At 40.1% G+C, this 22,267-nt stretch overlaps 1 protein-coding gene across 4 annotated transcripts in view; it reads left to right on the top strand.

Annotated features, from left to right (window-relative positions):
* The window catches only part of enox1 (ecto-NOX disulfide-thiol exchanger 1), a 131,279-nt gene that overhangs the window by 71,450 nt on the left and 37,562 nt on the right, over positions 1–22,267 (top strand). For 2 of the 4 annotated variants that reach the window (XM_085136537.1, XM_085136536.1), the window contains exons 3-4: positions 14,148–14,296; positions 14,978–15,115. In XM_085136537.1, coding sequence (XP_084992663.1) covers positions 14,287–14,296; positions 14,978–15,115 — 148 coding nt within the window. In that variant the 5' untranslated portion in view covers positions 14,148–14,286. Of the gene's footprint in view, positions 1–7,437; positions 9,149–14,147; positions 14,297–14,977; positions 15,116–22,267 lie in introns of those variants that run through there. The other 2 variants (XM_085136538.1, XM_085136539.1) reach the window with 2 other exon arrangements.

Raw genomic sequence — 22,267 nt, forward strand, 5'->3', positions numbered from 1 at the left:
GGTTTTATTTTATTCTCTGCCGATAAAAAATAAAATCTTAATAAAAATGACCACAAAAAAATTTCAAGTGAAAAATAAGCACTTCTGTTTAATTATTGCAGAGTCGCCACATTGTAATTTAACAAAATATCACTGAACTATTGGCACTGTCTCGAGCTATCAGAATAATAAATAAACACTTCTGTTTGGAATAAAATAAATACAAATTAGGTTTGAGAATAAAATAAACTTTAAAATTATTGCAGAGTGTCCATATTGTAAACAAACAAACAAAATAACTAAAGTATTTGGCATTGACGAACGAACTCCCCATCTGCCCGTGGATCATCAGTCCACTATGCCGTTAAACCAAGGACTGACATCGCGCACACACTGCTTGTCTTTACCTCTTCAGAAAGTTTTGGCACCATTATCTCCCTGATGTATGGGCGGTTGGGAATTTCATATCACGGCTCGAGTATACTGAGAAGACAGTGCAATCCTATGTTTTCCACGGCCGGCATTGGCTGGTCATCCAGAGCGATAAAATGAGTCAGAGCCTCTGTTATTTTAACTGCCCGTGGATTTTCTCTTGACATTTTTCATCGCTTTTCCAAAACCTGAGTTAAAGTTGGCTGTTCCGGTCCACACTGCTGGCATTTTGCTTAGTCTAGCAACAGCAGCCTCCAGTTTCTCTTTTTTTATCTGGAGCCGCCAGTCTCACTCGCCTATCCCTGTGCCTGCTTAGCGCGAGATGTCTCCCTAGTGGCCAATCTAAAAAACTACAACAAAAATGACAAGCCACCCTCTGATTAATGAAATAAGTTAGTATCGGTTCATGGTATCGGTTAACTTTTACGAGTATGAGTAAACACATTTTACAGTATCACCCGATACCAGTATCGGTATCGGTGCATCCCTAGTTAAAAGTGATGGTGCAGATGAGCTCAGTGCCGATAGGCGTGGAGTGTCAATGCATATTTTTGTATGTCCACAAGGATGTGGTGTGAAACGTGTGTTTTCACACTTTACCAATTTAAGAGTCAGTTCTTACAGTCAGTGTGTTTGATGGAGGGAACTAGGCAGGTGGAAAGACCTGATGCACTTTGACTGGAACTGAATTATTATGACTGGGCAACTGAGCCAAAAACCTTCAAACCACAAGGACCAGGGTGTACTCCCTAAGAGTGAGGGCCTATACACGCTGAGGAATAAACCCTGTGTTGATGACAAGATATTGTAGGATCTGCAGGAAACACAGTCTGCATATAAAGAATAGGCGTAGCCATGGTGACATAATTTGTTTTTGGACTCTGTATTTTAAAGCCTCAGCATTAGCATTCTGATTGCCAACCCTAGAGGCCTTAGTCAGCAAACTGCATCCACAAAATGTACAGGTGTACATGTACAAAAAGATACCGGCTAATTAGCCTTCAAGTCACGGTTATTTGTATAACACTATTCAGATACAAGTTCATTCAGAGTGCTTTACAGAGGGATAGGAAGAGAAAAACAACTTTATAAAGCCTACAAAAATAATCATGGTAGAAATATAACAACAAACAACAAGGTCTACAACAAGGTAGTTGGGATAATCAAAATTAATCCACGTTGTCTCTGCTACCAAGCAATATCGAAACTGTAGGAGGACCTTGTCCTCTATGGCCCTGTTTAACAGTTTTAGGTGATCAGGAAGTTTTTTTCCATATGAGAACCACCAAAATAAAAGCGCTCGCCAGTGTTACCCTTCTGCCTCTGGCAGTACAGTCTTTAGGTGGCACAAACCCCCTGGAAGTTTAAATTCTAGACCGCCTGCCTGCCAAGTCAACCCCGAAACACCTGTGTCACAAGACAGGACTTATTTCATAACATCATTTGTTAAGCCTTAATGTGTGAATGCTCTCCTAATCATAATGTATTCTTACTTGCATTGTCATGACAGTACACTTGCTCAAAACCGACTACCTCTCACTGTCTGTTTGTGAGCGCAAGCGGATGAACTTGCATTCAGAAGATTTCCAGTAAACTTGACCTCTGACCTTTACCTTAATTTCAATTTTAATTTCTTCAAATTTATCTGAGATGCACCAATGGCATCAGTTCAAAAATCCTACCTGTAAACAGAGATGGGCAGTAACGCGTTACTGTAATCTGATTGCTTTTTTCAAGTAACGAGTAAAGTAAGGGATTACTAATGCAAAAAAAGGTAATTAGATTACTGTTACTTTCCCGTAAGCACGCTGCGTTACTGCGTTACTAAAACCGTGATTTTTTTTGCGAGAGTGTCTCATTACAATGACATAAGCGAGTGCGACGTTCGTGGCAACAGCTGTGTGTAACAGTAGACAGTGTTGCAATAAAATCTGCAAAAAATGAACACATGAAGAAGTTTTCTTTAAACCTCATCCTTTAATTTTCATTATATTTTATAGATGGTAATAGGTTGATTTGTAATTGTCTTGCAAATGTTCAGACAGTCAAATGTTTGATATGCCATATGACAGCTCTTTGTGGTGGTGGCCATTTTTGTATACAGTGCCCACTCTTCCTGCTTTTTTGTGTGTTCTAGCCTCACTTGTAAAAAGGAAGTTTGGAGTAGCTGATTCAATAATAACCGTAGCACTGTTGTTTTCATTTAACCAGGTTTTGTTTAGGAACATAAAATCCAGATCATTGTTTGTAATAAAACCATTCATTAGGAAGCACAAGCCAGCCTAATACAGCCTGTGGCTGGAATATAACAAGAGTTATTAGATTGGAATTATTAGCTCTGCAGTTTGAGTACGCTTGGTTTTTTCTATTGTAATGTTTTTGGCAATGCCATCAGCGGATCACGAGTACTGTGTGGCGTATTAGTGGCATATCAGTCTTATCTTTATCTTTTATGAAAAGCATCTGACTGGTGATATATTTTCCGTTTGGCTGAGCTTCATTGTGGCAGTTTTGACCAGGTCCTTGATCAATGAGGAGTTGCATTGAGAGACAGAGAGGATTAGATTCTAACAGGGGCCCAATCCTCTGGAAGCTTTGGGTAATGTCATATCTTTGTCCCTGTCACTTTCAGGCAGGAAGGGTCTTCCTATTACAGGTATGAAGAGGGAATTTAGCTACAGAGAAACCTTTTTTTGTATCGGAATAATTTTTCCATGAAGTTCTGTGTCTTGCATCTATGCAAGCTTTTTGCACTTGCTTTTTAAGGGGCTCTCAAATGGCCATGGAGGAATAGCAGTTTTTGGCACTTCTATGTTGGCTCATTTTTTTTTGCATCCAGGAGGTTACTGCTCGGCTAGAAAAGGCTTATTAATTTCACTTAAAATCCAATGAAGAAAAAAAAAAATCGCACCTATATTTTGTGTTAGCACTAATGAATGTTAAAATATCACGAGTCCGAAGGAGCACACAGTTTAAGGCTGTTCAAAGAAACGCAGAGATAAAAGTTGCAATTGTTCTCCTGGATTTAAGCGCTATCTGTCTTCTGCCCTTTAACGTAAATCAGACTGATTCCAGCATGTTGACTATAAATACATCAGCAACAACTGTCTCTAAATCACAAGCCTCTGTAATGCAAAGCTCTGTTGCTGTACAACAAACTATTAAAAACTCATCAGGACACCATTAAAAGTGAACATTGATCAACTGGTAGGCAGGATATATTTGTCATGTGCTATGTTTTCCATTAAAACTGAATCAGTAAGAATAATGTATTGATTTTATATGATGGAGCTAGTAAGTAACATGCTTATTTAGTCACCTGCCTGGTGATCTTTAACCATTTGACATTTTCAGTTATGTTTCATTCACAATTTTGTAATTCAACACGTACCTTTGTCTGTAACCACTGCATGACAGCTGCCTTCGGGAACTGTATTTTTAGGCTAGTGTTGCACGCAGCACTGTGCACTGTAACCACAGAAATACAGTGTGTACTGGGCTGTGTGGGTGAAGTGAAGCAGGAAGACATGACTCCCTTGACACAAATCTTTCATCTGCTCACTGCTGCAATCAAATGCAGTGAGTGTGGAGTCATGATGTGAAATAAAACCATTTCAGTTTAAAATTCTTTATTTCACATTTTGAAGCATGTGGAGCTTTACAGGAAATTGTGCTCGGCTCATGCTGAAGGAGACAGTCAGTCTTTTAGTATTTACTATCATTTAAAGGTGGTCGGCTGAGAACGGGACATCCTCAGAAACACGGTGGCTTTGAAGATTGAGTGGTTGCAGACTTTAATCGTGGACTGTTGCCATGCTCCATTAATGTGTGGAATGTGTGGAATGTCCCACAACACATTTTAAAAGAACTGGAACACTTTGTGTCTAAAAGGAGCTGAAATTTATTCTGATTTATGGGTCATTTTTTAAAAGAAGGCCATCCTGACCACCATCGGAGACCGATTAAGAACACGTGTGTCGCACTTTAAAGAGCAGCAACATATTTCTCAGCTGCTGATGCTACTTATTTTTGCCTTTTCCTGTAGGTTAATTGTAAGAATGATCATCTTTGTCCTTAAAGCTGCAGTCAATGCCGGTTTCACCACTAGGGGCAGACGTCTGGCAACACTAACAGGGATTTATACTTATGTGTTAAAACTATTTTGTAGGTACGTTATAACCACAAACCTCTCCAAAACCCTACACTGTAACCTGGCATGCCTCCCTGGAAATGCAGTCCGCAGCCACTGTGATTGGCTACTGTGATTTGTAGTTAAACGCAGTAGCGGGGAGTGACACAATACCAGTCACCACGTCAGTGTAGGGAATAACAATCATATCCTCAAAAAAAGGACAAATTAACTTTCAGAGCTAAAGTTAACTTCAGACTTGTAGCAGTAGTGGTGGATATTGTGCAGGCAAGTTCTTTCTAAATTTTTAAAATATACATACTAGCGCATGATGATTGGTCAGTTAATCAGTACTCAGTCGCACAGAATACTCAATAGCATCTGTTTCTAAATGATGACTAAAACAAAAGTAAGGCAAAAAGTTAAACCACAACAAAATGAGTGTAAAAGAAGCATTTGAGCGTGGAGTCCTAGAAATTCTGTTACTACTCACTTCATGTTTAAAATCAAAATTTTGAATCCTGTGAGTTTGTCGTTTATTATGAACTATCTTGCAATAATCCTCTATAAAAGCCCAGAGAGTGGGAGCTCTTTAGTATTTTGTAGTTCTTGGATTCATGCTTCACTTTTACTCTAGATCTTTTTTGGGAAAAAAAAGACTAAAGGATTCAAATTTAGGTTTTTCAAACCAGAGTTCTCTTTATACTTCTGCACACACATATTTTGATATTCAGGAACAGTCACAGTCCACTCAGAAAAATCCATATCTGGTAAAGTTTGCCTGTAAATCATCAACTTTTATACATTTCTGTCATAAAGTGATCCAGTGAACTATATTATGTTCAGTAAATATGCAAAACTGTGACCGTCTAGTAGCTTTACTGCAAAATAAAAATGTGCACACCTGCTCCTTCCCTTTGCCAGAAGCACCAAGGGTTAACTGGCTCTAAATCAGAAACTCACTGTTAGGAATAGCTTTAGTGACTCCAGGAATTTTGCATATCAAAGTTCTTTGCACATTTAACTTTGTTTTACACCAACCTGAACACTCCTTAATATCCAAATATGAGAACGTGCACATGTGTGATCATTCACACACAGCTCACGGTGGAGCTGTGTGTGAATGATGCTGAGATCAAGTGAGCTCATGAATAATAAACAGGACATGCATTCAACCGTGAATATTTCATGGTGCGTGAAAGTGAGCAGAAACGCATAGCAGTTTGGCGTGGACCTGTCGACTGTCAGAAGAGGGAAGCAATGGACGGACAGATACGCAAAAAAGAAGAAAGGCAATGAAGGCCGAAGGTTTTGACAGACTTGTAACACCAATTACAACATTTGGAGATTTTTCAAGGCAAATTCTATGTTAATAAGTTTGGTTTACACTTCATTTTAGCTTCAATGTGCGAACTTCTTTCACATATTCATGACAGACGTGACCAGCAGCTCTGTAAGGCTGCTTAGCTAAATGCTAATATGCTAGCAAGCTAGCAACATCAAAGTGTCTTCAGATCATAGCCGTTGTGATATACAGATGAAATGTAATTGACTTGAATTGATATTAGTTGGTATTATTCACTGTACTCGAGTGGTAGAGCTGGTTTTGTCTGAATCTTTTCTTGTAACATATGTGCTTTAACTCACTAGCAGTGAGTTTGAGAATACTGTAGCACAAACATATTGTTGTATAATAGATATACAGTCTAGCTGTTCAACTGAAAATGATGTCTGCAGCTATAACAAACTTAAAATATACTGTTTAGGGCTTAGAGGCATGTACAGAATAAGATTACTTTAAGTACTTCATCCATTTATTGGTGAGAGAGAAAAAAAGAACACTTGAGCCTTCAGGCACCTGAGAAAACATATCAAACATGAGGTAGTTTTCAAGGCTGTGATGGTACATTACATCTCCAAACAGACACATGCTCGCATTCAGCACACAGAAAATTAGACAGATTAGCCAAAGCAGGTCGAGACAAACGAGCAAGCAGCTGAAAAAAGAGACAGTTGCTGTAGACGGTACATGGCTGGAGGTGTTTGCTTCTGTGTAGATTTCAAGTAACTGCCTGCTGTGGCCCATTAAACATGTGATTCTTACCTGGATAAAGAGTGTGTTTGTGTTTGTTTGTGTGCGTGTGTCTGTGTGTTAGTGTTAAAGTGATGTGCTTCTCAGAGAAAGCAGAGAGAAGGAGATGATAGCAGCTCTGACTGCCTCTTTGTCACACTTTATGATGGGTGAATGTGGCTCAAGAGTTGGGAATCAGAAGGTTGCTGGTTCGAGCCCCGGCTTGGACAGTCTCGGTCGTTGTGTCCTTGGGCAAGACACTTCACCTGTTGCCTACTGGTGGTGGTCAGAGGGCCCGGTGATGCCAGTGTCCAGCAGCCTTGCCTCTGTCACTGTGCCCCAGGGTGGCTGTGGCTACAATGTAGCTTGCCATCACCAGTGTGTGAATGTGTGACTGGTTGTGTAAAGCACTTTGGCGTCCTTAGGGACTAGTAAAGTGCTATACAAATACAGGCCATTTCTTTACAGAAGCTCTCCATCAAACAGATTTCTCTGCATCACTGCCACCATCTTGCTCATGCAAACTCAGAAACTCCTTAGGTAAACTTGCATGTTAACATGCAAGTTTACCTAAGGAGTTTCTGATTACAGTTAATCAGTTTCTGATTACAATTGTAATTACAATTGTAATTCTTTTACTGTTGAAGCTGTAATCAGTGTTTTGGTAGAGCCCATCTGCAATGTCGGTTGGCAGATACTGATATCACCATGTGTTTTTTTTTTTCCAAATACATTGCAGCAATGACTGTTGCTTAAAGCAGATGTTCCCAAAGTGTGGGGCCCGCCCCATGGGGGGGGGGGGGGGGGGCGCAGAGCCATTGCAGGGGGGGCGCGGCATGAAAAGGGAAAAAAAAAACGCTTGGACACTGCTAGCACGGGCGCCCACACAAACGCAAAGCAGGAGATGAAGCATCGCTGAATATGTTTCCAAACCAACTTCATTCTAAGCCAAAGACTAGAAAATATGGTGAAGCATATGTTCCCTATGGTTTCACCTGCACAAGTGCCGAGGTAGGTCTCCCTGCAGAATTGGTTTTCCCTTCGTTGGGAGCAGCGCTGGGCTGTTTAAATCACAGACAAACAGTATCCCACATTCTTGATTTGTAGTTCACAAACACTTGTTGTAAGGACTAACTACTCCTGACATTTTGGAGATGTTAGCTCTTTATACAGTAAAGTTACACTGGGATACAAATAACATCAGGCTGATCCTGCCACAATTTGTTCCCCCAGTTCAAATCATGGACAAACAGCATCCAACAGTTGTTTATGTTTTTGAACCCATTTTGCAGAGGGATTTTTTGAAAAATGTATTGATAGCAATGTTGAATATTATTACACAGGAAAAAAACAACAACTGTAAAATAATTACACCATGAGGCCTCTGCCTTTCTAAATGGAGGGACAGTAACTGTGTCTATATGTAAGCGTGTAAAACCTGCAGATAGTCAGATTAACAGTATTTCGTCTTTATCTGCCATTCTGCAATTCATCTCATGTAAACAATAACGTGCAGACAGCCTGATGTGAAAAAAGGCACATACCTTTGACATTGCATGACGAACTCTGTATTCCTCGTCCAGTAAACGCAAAAAAAATCTCCGTTCTCGGTGATTCGAAACGCCGTTTAAGTGTGGACGAAACAGCTGCGTTTTCAAAAATACCCGTGTAGGTGCGGACGTAGCGTAAAAGACTTAGTAGTTTATTTTCTTACTACCTGTAATTTATTGCAGATTACTTGTATTTGCTTAATTGTTTACTAAATGTTTGAGGTGTGAAATAAACGCAATGGAGCAAAATATGGGTGTGTGTGGTTGGAGGATGTGTTCGTGCGTGCGTGCGTGCGTGCGCGCGCGAGGGGGTGCGCGAACATTTTTCTTGTAAAACAAGGGGGGCCCAGCAAAAAAAGTTTGGGAACCACTGGCTTAAAGTATTCTGAGAACTTTGTGCAATACATGTGGTAAAGTTTGCATCATTATTGAACAGACGGTGTTGTTGAGTCTTGCACTGTCTTCACTGTAAGCTGCTGTTTGTAAAATACATATATATTTGTTTCCCTTTTCCAGTTTTGGGGAGTAACGGAATACATGTGAGTAACTGTATTCCGTTACAGTTACCGTTTAAAAAGGTGGTATTTACAATACAGTTACTTGTTTCATATTGTCGGGGTCAGGACTGTTTCGGTTTTGTTTGACAGCTACGTTCTGTTGTTCCAGGCGGCAGCGTTATGGTTGCCATGGTTACAGGGTGCCGCTCTCTCTGCGTGTTTCCTGGGTGAGAGAGGCCTTTTTGTTGTTGTCCTCGTGCTAAGCTAATAGGCAGAATGCTACAGCTCTAAAGAATGTAGCATCATAGGCAGTATAGTCTGTGCTGCAGGGAGAATGGACTGCCATACCCGTTTTGTGTCTGTGAGCGTGAGGAGGGAGAAAAAGGCCAGTGGAAAAGTATGAGTTATCACCGAGCAGAAACGGGAGCTGGAAGCATGTAAATATAATAATAACCACTGCAGCCAAGAAGAATACCTGATGAGCCCAGTTGTAAGTAAGCTATTAAGACTCGACTATATGCTGTGTTCGTGTTTTCCTCCGAAACAATAAGTTCCGTTGGAGCAGCCTTTCAACGCCTCTCTTTGTCTCTCGCAAGCAAAGTTGACCCAGACAACAAAGTAAAGCTATTTTTCGGCTAAGAGCCCAACACGGAACCCGCTGTATTAGTCAGAAGTCCCTTTACTACAGCGGACCTTCAGTAACAGTAATAAATCACAGCAATAGTACATTCATGTAGTTGTAAAAAGCATGATAATCCAAAGTATTCAGAATACATTACTCTCATCGACAAACGTAACGGAATACGTTACAGAATACATTTTGAGGCATGTAATCTGTAATGGAATACATTTTAAAAATAACCTTCCCAACACTGCCCTTTTCATTGTAACTCTAACCAACTATACATGCCGTAATCTCTCCTGATATGTCAACATTGAGACTGCAAAAAATTAAATGCCTTTCTGAATAAAGCAATAATGTAAAAATGCTTTCAGCAGACAATGACTGCACTGGCTTAAATGTAAAATAACCAATGACAACTACGCCTTATAAAACTGTATATTTTTAGAAGATAGGAAACATAGGGCAACTCTCTCTCTGTAGAAGACCATGTTACATTGGTATGGTATTCATTCAAAGACAATATCTGATGATGTTAGCATGTACACGCGTGCTAAAAAGGAAGTACTAAAACCGAGTAAACAATGTAATTCAACAGCTTGCAGAAACACTTTTAGAAGGAGCAACTTCAAGTTGCTTGAAGTGCTTGTTTTCTAATTCGATCAGTTTCTCACATTATTGCAGAGGGATTTTGGCCCACACTTTTCAACAGTGTTGATTCAGTTCATTGAGGTTTGTAAGCATTTGTTTATGCGCAACCCTCTTATAGTCCTACTAAAATATTTTAGTTGGGTGTTGTTGAGCTTCAAATCATTGTCCTGTTTGGCCAAGCTGTATCTGTCAGACAGACAGTCTTACATTTGACTTTAGAATAATTTGTTATAAAGAGGAGTTCATGGGTGACTTTATGACTGCAAGGTACAGATGTCCTGTAGCTGCAAAACAAACCTAAAGCTTGACAATGTGTATGAGGTGTTTGTGCTGAGATGCTGAGTTTTTGCCTAACGTGGTGCTGTGCATTACGGCCAAACATCTGGCCACTTTGGTCATGTCTGTTCTTCCAAACAATTCATGCTTGTTAAGTGTTTTTTAATTGTATAAAACTTTTTTTTTAAAAGTTACAACTTTAACATTTAACTTGCTAACTGAGACCTGTAGAGCCTGATGTGTAGTTCTTGGGTTGAATTTGCTTGGAAGATTGGTCTTATATAGCTTCCACTTGTCAACAACTTTAAATGATGGACTTCAAATTGTTTGGAATTAGCCTTATAACTCTTCTCAGACTGATTGGCAGCAAAGTTTTTCTCTTTAAGTCTTTGCTTTGTATCTCCTACATACGATTGTGTTGAAAAAACCTGAACTCCAGACCAGCAAACCCCTGCTTTTATAGTGTGCTTAATACTTTTTCATAGACTGCTTCTGTATTTTAGCTTAATTTTGAAGTGTCACATGTTGTTGTTCATCTGAGGCTGTATTTTTCATAATTTAAAACCTGCTAAGGAACAGATTATTTTTGTTAAGTCCTGATATCTAAAACCTTCAAATGAAAAGAGTGTGCAGTTTCTTTTTGCCATAACTGTAAATGTGTTTTCCTTCATCCCCACTTTTCAAGCCTCTCTGGAACAAAAACATAGTTTTATTCAGGTAAGCTTGAGATCTGGATCCAATCCAATCCACAACTTTACTGATTTGCCTCATTTTCACTGCTACCATCGCATCTCTTTCAGAGAAAAATCTATAAAAAGCGATTGTGAACTACCTGCTGAGCAGCAAACCAAAGTCATTAGGATCTGGAGATTGTTAATGTCACACACAGTGTTGTGTCAGTCAACCTTGTGGATGCCGTTACTATTCTTTTGTGTGATTTGAAATTTTATTGACTTTTATTGACACGTTTAAACGTAACTTCTGTTGGCTTCATAAATAATATGCAGCATTTAAACACATGTAAGTCTAATTTGTGACTAACTGTGTAGCACAAGCAGCGCAGTATCACATTACAAGAGTCTGCTATACAGTGACACAGTCTGCTGGTGGTGCTGGAGACAAGGCCGTCTTCGGAGCCAAACCGCTATTGTGCTAAGTGCCTTTTTTATGCAAGATAAATCATTCTTAAACTTGTGAACTTCCTGCGATGCTGCAGCGAAGCAGCCTCCTCAGCCTGTCAGAAGCCTTTGCTTCATCCACAATCCCCCCGCCGTATCGCCGGGGACCTAATTCTGCCTGCAGGATGTGTGTGTGCTTAGGTTCGCCTGTCTTTGTGAGGACATTTTTCTCAGGTCCTCATTCCTTTATCAGGCTCTTTCACGGTTAAGATGTGGTTTGAGGGATCAGTTCGGGGTCTAGGTTAAAGGTTCATCTCTTTGGAAATGACTGTGCATCTTTGTGCTCTGATATGTGAGAATCATCTATCTTCATTTACTTTAAACACGTGTCCTATATGCTCTACACATGTAAATCTTCAGTGCGGCGGCATTTGATTGGCTGCCTCCTCAGTGCTGAGACCGTGCCAGTGACACAAACAAAACCGATCTGTTCTGATGAGGCCTGCAGCAAAGGCAAACATTTTCACTGAAACTGCAAATATTGTCCAATCATCACATTTATAATTAAGATTTATGACTGCAGCGAGAAAAGTGTACATTTTGGAATTTAACTCGCGGCCTCCCTCAACCGCACGTCGTAGTGTGCGGTCATTAATGAAAAGTCATCGATATGATTGTGTCTCAATTAAAGCAGGATGTGTTGCGGGGCTCAGCTGGTTTCCTGGTGTCAGATGTGAATAATGGTGATTACTGCAGAGCAGAGTGGGCTGACAGAGAGAGAGTGAGGGCAACGTGTTCAGCATGTCAAACACTTTGAATCCTACATCAAAGATACAGTCTACTCCTGACAAATGCAGCTTCAAGATAGGACGACCTTTTATAGTCCTCTAAAGACACATACCCTTTTTTTCAACATATTTATAGAAACTAAAGAAGTCCAGACGCTTTTCTTTGCAAGCTCCTTTGACTACGATGACCTGGATGACTGAGAACCTTCACAGACGTATAGAAACCATCATTCTTGTTGTTGGGTGATTTAAACATTACCTGCTTAATGAGTCCAAAGCACATGTGGGTCATTTTTCACATGTGTCAGTAATAATTACAGCCAGAAGGACCTTCTTTTCCCTCTATTGACTGCTGCTAAATATATAATTTCAAAACTACTTCCTGGTTGTTTGAAGCACTTCCTACTTGACTTTTCAGATCTGAAGGTTAGGTCTATCTTAATTATCTCTGGTTTACCTTAACACTGACAAGAAAAAAAGCAAACTTGTTTTAAAGTCTTTCCCTTTATAAAGTTAAATGTAGTTTATTTGCTTTCTGTTTCTTTTCCTGTTAGTCCAGATAAAATGACATCCCCAATAATGAGTTAAATTACTAAGAACCAAAATGTTGCTCCGCACTTCCCCTGTGACACTAATTGGACCAGTGGAGGCTAGTTAGCATTGCTTGCTAACCTTCCCTTCTTTAATGGCAGTGCATACTGGGGTCTCCAGCCATCAGTGACCCATAGCATAGTAAATTAGTAAAGAAAATAGCTGGCTGGTCCTTCGCGATCAAAATGTAATTTTCTAGAGTGTTCTATTTAAATGGCAGAATAATTGGGTTAAATGAATCAATAGAGTGCCATAAGCAGAGGCAAAATGCATTGATACACATTTAAAAACACAGCTTATAGCTGTACCACCCTGAGCACACCCATCCCATCTGATCTCAGAAGCTAAGGAGGGTCAGTCCTGCTTAGTATTTGGATGGGAGACCGCCTGGGAACACCAGGTACTGTAAGCTTGGGCTGGCTGTAGAGCAGGTCATCTGCTAATTGGAGAGTTTATGGTTTGATCCTTGGCTGCTCCAGTCTTTGGCAAAATACTAACTCCAACTTGGTCTTTGATACTTCCGTCATAGAGTGAATGTTATATTGAAAGCACTTAAGCATAGAAAAATGCTGACGTGAGTGACGCAAGTTGTATAAAGTGTATTGAGTGCTCCAGCAGAGTAGAAAAGCACTATGTAAGAATCCATTTACCGTTCAAAACCCAAACATTTCAACCAAGAGCTAAAACTTTAAATTCTATACATATACGTTATGCAGTAAATGCAGCAAAGGGGAAAAATGTAAACTGCAACACATCGTCTTTGGATCATGTCTGCACAAAATCTCATTGCATCCTGTCTTATAGTTGTTGATATAGCTCAATGTGGACCAAAGTGGTGGGTTGACTGAAATTTATACTGAATAAGAAAAGCATAATTATAGAAACGGTCACAGTGGGTGTCAAGACACAGGAACAATGGTGCTGTTGTTGCTTTGCATGATTCCTGCTTGTAATTGGTATGGATGCAGCTGAAAAACCGGCCTGTCACACAGAAATGTGGGATTTGTTCAGCGTCACCGAGCGCTGTCAGTTTGTTCCTCTGATGTTCTCCGTGTGGCGTCGACAGCTCGGCTCAGCGCAGGGGTGGGAAACTGTTAATGAGTGAGATGCCAGCCCACTAACAACACACATAAAGTGCGCGAGTGTGTGTCTGTGTGCGTATTAAACAGCGAGAGAGGAGTTCATATCGCAGTTCTGTGTGTTTTCTAAGATTAGAAACTGCTGCTTAAGTGTCAGTATATGTGTGTGTACGTGTGTGTGTGCTTTAAGCTTCTTTTCTTGGTAGAAAGTCAGCTGGGATCGGAGCATTTCTTCCTAATTGCCTAAAGATTTTTCTGCTCTTGCATCAACTTCTGGCTTAGTGATTCATTTCCAGTCTCAAGGATTTTTTAGGACTTTGCCATGTTTCAAAGTCCTTAACTTCCTTTTTTTTTTGTATTTCAGAGGTGGACTGTGACTGTGGCTTGGAGTGGATGGGCCCCTGTGTTCTCCCAGCCAATAATCCATCCCTCCATCTTACCGTCAGCCGGAGGAAAGATCTGATGACAGGACTGCAGAGAGTGGAGAGAAAAGACCCCCTGCTATGGCCAGTGGTACATATTGAATTTACTGTACTTTCTGAAGATAGGCCAACTTTGTTAGGCCATGTTTTTTCTTCTGTGTGTGTGTATGTGTGTGTTTTTTCCTTTTTTTGCAAGAAAGGAGAGGAAAATCTTTGCCAGGATTCTGTTGGGAAAGTTTCCCAGAGATAGCATAAATCCACGTGGAAGACAGTCCTCCTTGTTGAAGCCTTTTCTCCACATTTGTATGCCTGATCTGTCAGTTACAGGGGATTGAAAGTATCAAAATAACTTCCTCTGACCATTTCTGAGTTCATCTTCTGTGACAGCAATACTCGGCTGTTTGACATATTTTGTCCCCGGTTGTGCTCTGCAGTCTCCTTTTGTTATCGTGAATGGATCTATTTTCTGCAGCAGAATTTATCACAGGAGCCTTCAGGAACACCTGCAGCTAAAACTTTGCTAAGTTAACACTCAAAGTGTGCCGACTGATTCTGAAAGACTCGTTATAAAACACTTGTGAGCTTGGCTTAAAACATCGCTTTCTGTACAAGACACAATCACACTGGTAGCTTATTGAAAAGCAATATCGAATTTTGTAATATGAGCCGTCCCCACACTTTTTAAAACTTTTTCCCAGAAAATATTACCTTCTCATTCAATGCAGTTTCATCCTGTATTGCATTCAATGTGTTTTGCTTGTCTCTGCTACAGCAGCTGATGGTGTAGGCAACCTGGGTGCTGAGCAGAACCACATTAGTGTCCCTGTTGCTGATCATGGAGCCTGGGCCACAGCCATGAACAACCTGGGTATCATGCCCATGGGCATCAGCGGGCAGCAGCTGGTTTCAGGTACCCTCTACTCTCAACTTTACAAAATTTATTTCACTGGCAACCATATATATATATATATATATATATATATATATATATATATATATATATATATATAAATATATATATATATATATATATATATATATATATATATATATATATATATATATATATATATATATATATATATATACACACACACACACAATACAAAAGAATCACTGTTTTCAGCAGGTGTTTTATAGCAGGGGTGTTACTACATGTCCCAAGCTGATCCCAAGGATGGATATGTTCTTGGCTCATTTGTCTCATTCATTCAAAACAATTACTTCAAGTACAATCATGGAAATAAAGAAGCATGTTATCATTTTAGCAGAATTTTAGCAGTGCAGCTCAGTGTTTTAACCCTATCACCTCTTATGTGAGAAAAAAACAACAGGTGGCCTGTTAACTAGCAGCACGTTCGTGGTACGAAAACCTCGAGGATGGAGTTAAGTGGATTTTTTAAAAAGAGAGTAATCATATAAACACCTGTGAAATATCAGAAGTCATCGTATTCGCTTTGTAAATATCATGGATATGTGACAGATGTTAAGTAAGGTGAATAAACGTATATGCTGCTCGATCATTTCTGGATCCGGGCGCTGTTTGTCCAATGAATGCATTGGTCTGTATTTGATTGTCTCAGTTTCAGAAGCTCTCAGCAACCATAAATCTGTGGATATGTATATTACAGGTCTTCATGTAGAAGGTACAAGGGCTGTATTGCTTTAGTTATTACCACTTAATGTTACCTAAAGAGACTCTCAAATTCTCCAGATGGAAATAAAATCACTCACCACACGAGGTAATGTTATGGTCCCACCACTTCCACCAGCACTAAAAAGGTTTGAGTCTGTAAGCCAGATAACAGCCTGTTATCTGGGCCCTGAGAAACAGACTGTACAGTGAGAAGAATTGGAGACGTGAGTTTTGCATATCTGGTGCTGACTGGAAACAGCATGAAGGTTCAGGTTGATGTGAGGCAGTGGAAAAGTACCAATATGTTTTGATTAATGAGCAAAATCAAAAAGAGTTGAGAGAGTTGTTCTCTGGATACATCAAAAATTACTGACCATGCCTTTCCATCACTAAACATTTACCGCGCCTCTTTAGTAAATCCCACGTTCTCCTGTGCTTAGAGAAAGTTTTGCACTCATACAAGCTGTTAGCACATCCTGTCCTTGCCGTGTTATTTCTTGGTAAAAGTAAAAATCTCGGTGTATCATTGAACTTTTTTTTCAAGCCTCAGGGCTCAGAAATATCACTGAATCCGTGTGAATCAGTTCAAAACAAGAAAAACAGGGTGTGCACAAATGTGCACCATAGTTGGCTACAGAGGGGGACGCGGGATGGGAACCATGTGAGGATTGTTGGAAGACCTGCGGCTCAGCGATGGAACTGGTTATTTGATAGGGAGAAAAGCAACCTGAAATGAATTTAGTCATTATTATTTATTTATTCTGGATGAAGCAGTTAGTCGGGCCTGACCTGAACACATGTGCAAACATCTATCTTTTTTTGTTTTGTTTTGTTTTGACTAAATCAATGATGCATACATTTAGCATGAGGACACAATGACATTGAGAATGATGTCATATAATAACCTGCTACCCCAACAAACCCACCGAGCATGTCAGAACGTTTTTTCTAGTATTTCATCCTTTGTGAAATTCTCTTTCACTTGCTTTAAAAAAATCTTTTGGCTTTTATTTAATCTGAAGAAATTTTGGGAAAGTACTTGTATTTAATTCTGTTTCAGTAACATATCTAAAACTTAAATATAACTCCCTGACTGCTTTTATCACTTCTCAGCCAACACTAAATGTACCAGACAGCATTGCTCTGCAGCCTTTCTTTGCTCTCCTATTAATTATCCCCCAACAGATTCTTCCTGTGAATCTTTGGAGGGTTCCTGGACCACAAAGCAGATATTATTCATTATGAACTCTGGACATCTTCTTATAATCTGTGTGTTGTTATAAGAACAGAGTGCTTCTTGCATCAGCAGGCAGAAATTTTCCAGATGTATCAAACTGTGACACTTTGCTAAAGAGGGCAGGGCTGGAAAAAGCATTCGTCTCAATATAAACTGAAACATCTGGACATAATAAATACTGCTGTTTTGTTCTCTCTTTTTTTCTTCTTTTTTCATATGTAAACCATATACCTCAAAAAGTGCCCTGCGGACTACGAAGTGTAACCAGAGAAATATATGCAAGGCCACAACTAGAAACTGAGCTTTCCGTGTCCCTCGGCAGGGTGTACAGTGTGGCTGTGCTCCAGACTAACCACTCTCACTTGTTATTTCAACTAAAACTACACTAAGCTCTGTGTCTAGCTGCTCTGCTTCGTTTTCTCTTTCTCTGGGCTTAATTTCACCTCAGGATCTATTTACGAAATTGTCTTTCTGAGACGTGGGGATTTGTCTGAGCTTTATGGTCGCGTGTGTGTTACCATTTAAGAGCTGTCGTTGTATAAGTGCTGCATTGTGGGGCTTTAATATGTGAGCACGTGGGGAGATTTGTTGAGTAGTTGGTTGTGTGTGTGTGTTAAGTCCAGAATAATTGAATGCATGGATTTAACTGAGTGAAGCCACAATGAGGAGAGAGGAGCTGTTGTAGGGAGGGACAAACAGCATCGTAGCAACCAAATTCCTCTGGATCCGAGTGGAAATATTAAAATGATGACATGCTCTTTCACTCTGATGATGTGATGAGACTACACCTCTGGCAACATCTGCAGCTCTCTTCCCTTGTTAAACTACAGGGAGGGAGGGAACGTTTAGGTAATGAAAGGCTGACAGAAAAAAAAGACGAACGAGTGGATCAGATATGTGTCTTTTGAAGGGTCATACCACAGAAACATGTGTTTCTGCTTTCGTACGTTTCAGGGAGACAGTTATTAATTTTTTAAAGTGGTGCTGACAGTATTCAGAGACTTTATTTAAAGTAATAAAATAGTATGTATGTGTGGATCTGAGTTTACTTTGTGTTTTATTGTGAAGTTTAGTTCCTCATGTGGCTCCCCTTTGTTCTTTTTCCCACCCACATCTCTGCCTCATTTCAGTTCATCTTGTGCCCTCTTATCTCTCTTTGGTGTGTATGTTTCATCTGTGTTCTCTCAGTCTGCTTTGGTGATTTCTTGATAGTAGTTTGGATTTTTGCAGGTTGTTTGTTTGACCCTAACACTGAGATCTTTAGATAATGAAAATGTGGCGTCCCTATATAAAAAGACCACTGCAGGACAAAGCACACGGAGCCTGTGACATCACATAAGTGGACCTGATGAATTTAGAGAAGACTTAAAGATTGGCCCAGTGCAGTTGGTGGGCGTACCAAATTTCCTGCTGTGTATTTGAGCAGCTTAAACCAAGAATTATTTATAAGTTAGTTTGGACTTAACTTGAGTTACAGTTACAGTGAGAATCAACAGAAGCGATGTCAGAAACAGAAGTAAATAGCCATTGATGCTGCATCATTTCACACCTTGTGTTATCTGTACAAAATAAACAGAATCCTGTAAGAACCTGATGCCCTCTCGCCGTCTCGTCTCCTTATATGCCCACAGTGTCACAATGCAACATTAAGCAAAAGGTGCAAAGGCCAATCTTCAAGACTAAAAATAAAGCAGGTACACTTTCCTAACTGCAGCTTCTGTCCTTCTGTGTTATAAGAAGGAAACTTTAATGTTAATCCTGCTAATGCAGTTAAAAAAGTCCAGAATCTAAAAAGTATATATATTTAAGTTTATTACAAGTCCCAACACTTTGAACTAATATGCAGAGTCATTTGTTATGATATTGTAAAGTATTGGAAACATGTGTGAAACCTGGACCCATTTGTTAAAGGCTAAAAACGAGGCCGTGTAGGTCACAGCTCCAGTGTGATTTGTGTTAAGATTACAATTAGGATACATTTAAATGCTCACTTTTCATTGTATGGGTGTGTCGTGACTGATGAGCTCTCACCTTGATGTTAATCACAGCCAGATGTTTCGCAGCACGGTCAATGCTACGCGTTTCTGTCAGTGGTTCCAGTGTATAGTACAAAATAAGCACAATTAGAGGCACGATCACTGTTTTTCTACTGTCAGAGCCCGTCTTTTTACTTCATGGCTCTGGTTTTAATTTTTTTCAGTTACTTCTGTGTGTGTGTGTGTGTGTGTGTGTGCGCGTGTGTGTGTGTGTGTGTGTGTGTGTGTGTGTGTGTGTGTGTGTGTGTGTGTGTGTGTGTGTGTATGTGTGCGTGTGTGTGTGTGTGTGTTTTTCTTCCTTATATTCCTTCCTCTGTTTCTGAGTCTGGCAGTCGCAGCAGAGCTCTCAGCCAGAGAAATGAACCTGGCTTGAATCACTTTGGCTCCTGGAGGAAAAGCTATGAACAAAACCAGCCTTTTGTGATTATGATGAATGTGGCAAGGAGATGTGTAATTTACCTGTCGAGGGTATCGCAGATGCCGTTTTAATGAGTTTTCCTAAGACCTGAAGAATCTCTGAATGCATCTTGGCTCTATGTGGTCAGATTAATGGAGGATTATCGCTCAAGTGTTTTTTCTTTCTTTTTATAAGCCTCAAGATGTGTAATAAAGAGTACATGAAGCATTTTTCTCTTTGCTAAACAAAATGTGTTTTACCCTGCAGCACTCGGTGTGATCTAATGCTGAGTACAAATTAGTATATGTCTGGAATTATTAGTATTGTGCTGACCAAAGATTACCAGCATAAAAGCCATTTTTCTCCAAGAAATGCTTTTATGAGGCTTTCATGTGGAGGGTTTATCTAATAATCACTCAAAATAAAAAAGATTATTTATTGAAGGATGTGAAGCACCAGGCCACTTCACTCCCTTTGTGCAAATCTCAGCGTGAGCTCAGCAGCGTGGGGCCTGACAAAATCTAAGGAGTAGTATTCATCTTCTGGAATGTTCTCCAAAACTGTCCTCATCCTTCCAAAGTCTGAATCTTTGTCAGTTCCTTATGTAACACGCCCATCCTCATGAATATCTGCTGCAGGCTGATGGCCCTATAACAAGATATTTCAACCTGCATTTGGGAGACAGACACTCTCTCTACTTTTAAGATTAGGTGTAAAACTTTCCTTTTTGGCTACAGCTCGTAGTTCGGGCTGGATCAAGTGACCATGAGCTGTCTCTTAGTCAGATTGCAGTGGGCCTAGGCTGCTGGTGATTTCCTTTGATATACTTCTTCACTCACCTCATTTCACTCACTATTTGTTTATTCTCTCTGCATTTAATCATTATTAATCTCTCTCCACACTGTGTATTTCATCCCGTCTTCTTCCCCTCATCCCCAGCCGGTCATGGCAGACGGGCGCCCCTCTTTGAGCCTGGTTCTTATCTTGACTGTTGTTGTGATTTGGTGCTATATAAATTTTTTTAATTGAAATTCATCAAAAGACCTTTATCTACTTGTGAAAGGAAAGAAAAACAATCTAAAAGAAATGAATAAGAGCATCACTTACCTTATCCTAGAGGCACAAAATATTTGATGAATATATATCATCTAACATTTTAGCATCTAATCAATCCTCTGTCATCTTGGTCATTTGGAGGCAGAAGTGACGAGCCGGTGGAGTGTAAAGTTATCGGCTAACACTTGCAAACTGAAGTAGTTGCCTTCATGTGTGGTATAGATGCAAAGAGGTAGATATGTAATAAATAGTGTTGACTAACATACAAATAAGTTGGCTACTGTAAGGAAGGACAAAAATGGAGACGCTTCATTGCTGCCCTAACTTGTGAAAATGACTTGTCAAAAGCATAACTTTTGGCTGGGTGCAATTAACCACAGGTAAGCTCTCAACTAGCAGAGGTGAAGCCTCAAATAGCACCTGGGTATGGTCACCTGGCATCCATCTCTTGGGAGCGAGATGCTTTTAGAACCGGACTCATTTCAGCAACCACAGGTTTTGGCACATTTGCTTTAAGGGATTTGCAATGCCTATGAGGAAAGAAATGTGAGCGGTTTGAGAATACCATTGGTAATTTTATATTTTTCCCTTTATCCAAAGCTAACTGAAGCGCCTCACTTCCTGTGCTTCCTGTGAGCTGCTGATTGTTTCCAACGAAGGCTTGCAGTGTGCTGAATGTTCAGACCGGCAGGAGTAAAAGCCTTCGCACTAAATCACTGGTGCATTCTATCAATCCTCTGTACAAAGCAGGAAAAAAAAAGAAACGTTTATTTTTTATTGAATTTCTGTAAGGGACGTTTGTCCTTTCCAAGTGTGACAGCTTCCCTCGCCTGTAATCTGAATCACTTTATTTTCTGTGGTGTTGTAGCTGTGTGGGCAGCGGTGGGGTGGTGGGGGTGATTTTCTGCTGACGGTTTGTTCCTCCCGCTCCCTTGTTATTGCAGCGTTGAAGATAGGAACATGCAATGCTGCTCCGCCCTCCTCCAACCTGCCTGTTCTATTTTCACCCAGACAGCTGAAGCATTGCTCCTGTCGCCTCTGTCCTCTCACTGTTTATCTTCCCCCTTCTTCCTCACTTTCTCTTTGTCCTAGAGAACAGAGATTTTCTTCTTCCCGCTCTCTCTCCTCTCCTCCCTTGCGCTTTTCCCATTAGTACACTCGAGATGATATTTTCTTGTCCTTTTCCAAGGATCCAGTCCCAAGTTTTTCTTTTATCTCTTATCTAGGGAGTGATCGTTTATACTTCCTAGTTTCCTTTTCTCTTCTGCATATGCGGTTGATGTTGTATATACAAGCTCTTGTTATGACCACTAATCGGGTTTTAATGGTAACAACCTTCCAGCCATCTAAGTCCCAGAGTCCTAATGAATTCAACAATAGTCAAAGGAGCTTGGAAAGAAAGCGACAGTCACACATGACCTGGATAACTAAGAACCTACACAGAAACCTCAACAATAACAGTTTTATTGGTTCTTCAACAGGATTTAAAAATGTTAAAGTGCAATTATAACCCAATAATGCTTTTGTTTTCTCCTCTCACAAAAATGGGTTATTGTCCAATTTAGCTCACTTTCCTCTATAAATATGCCCCGTTTCTCTATAAATAAACCATCCACTGGTTTAATAAAGGCCCTTAAATATACCAACTCTTGGTACTGAATAAACCATTCCCCTGAATAGTTTGGCGGTGCCAATGATGG

The sequence above is a fragment of the Neolamprologus multifasciatus genome, chromosome 16 (assembly GCF_963576455.1).
Source record: "Neolamprologus multifasciatus chromosome 16, fNeoMul1.2, whole genome shotgun sequence".
Taxonomy (NCBI): domain Eukaryota; kingdom Metazoa; phylum Chordata; class Actinopteri; order Cichliformes; family Cichlidae; genus Neolamprologus; species Neolamprologus multifasciatus.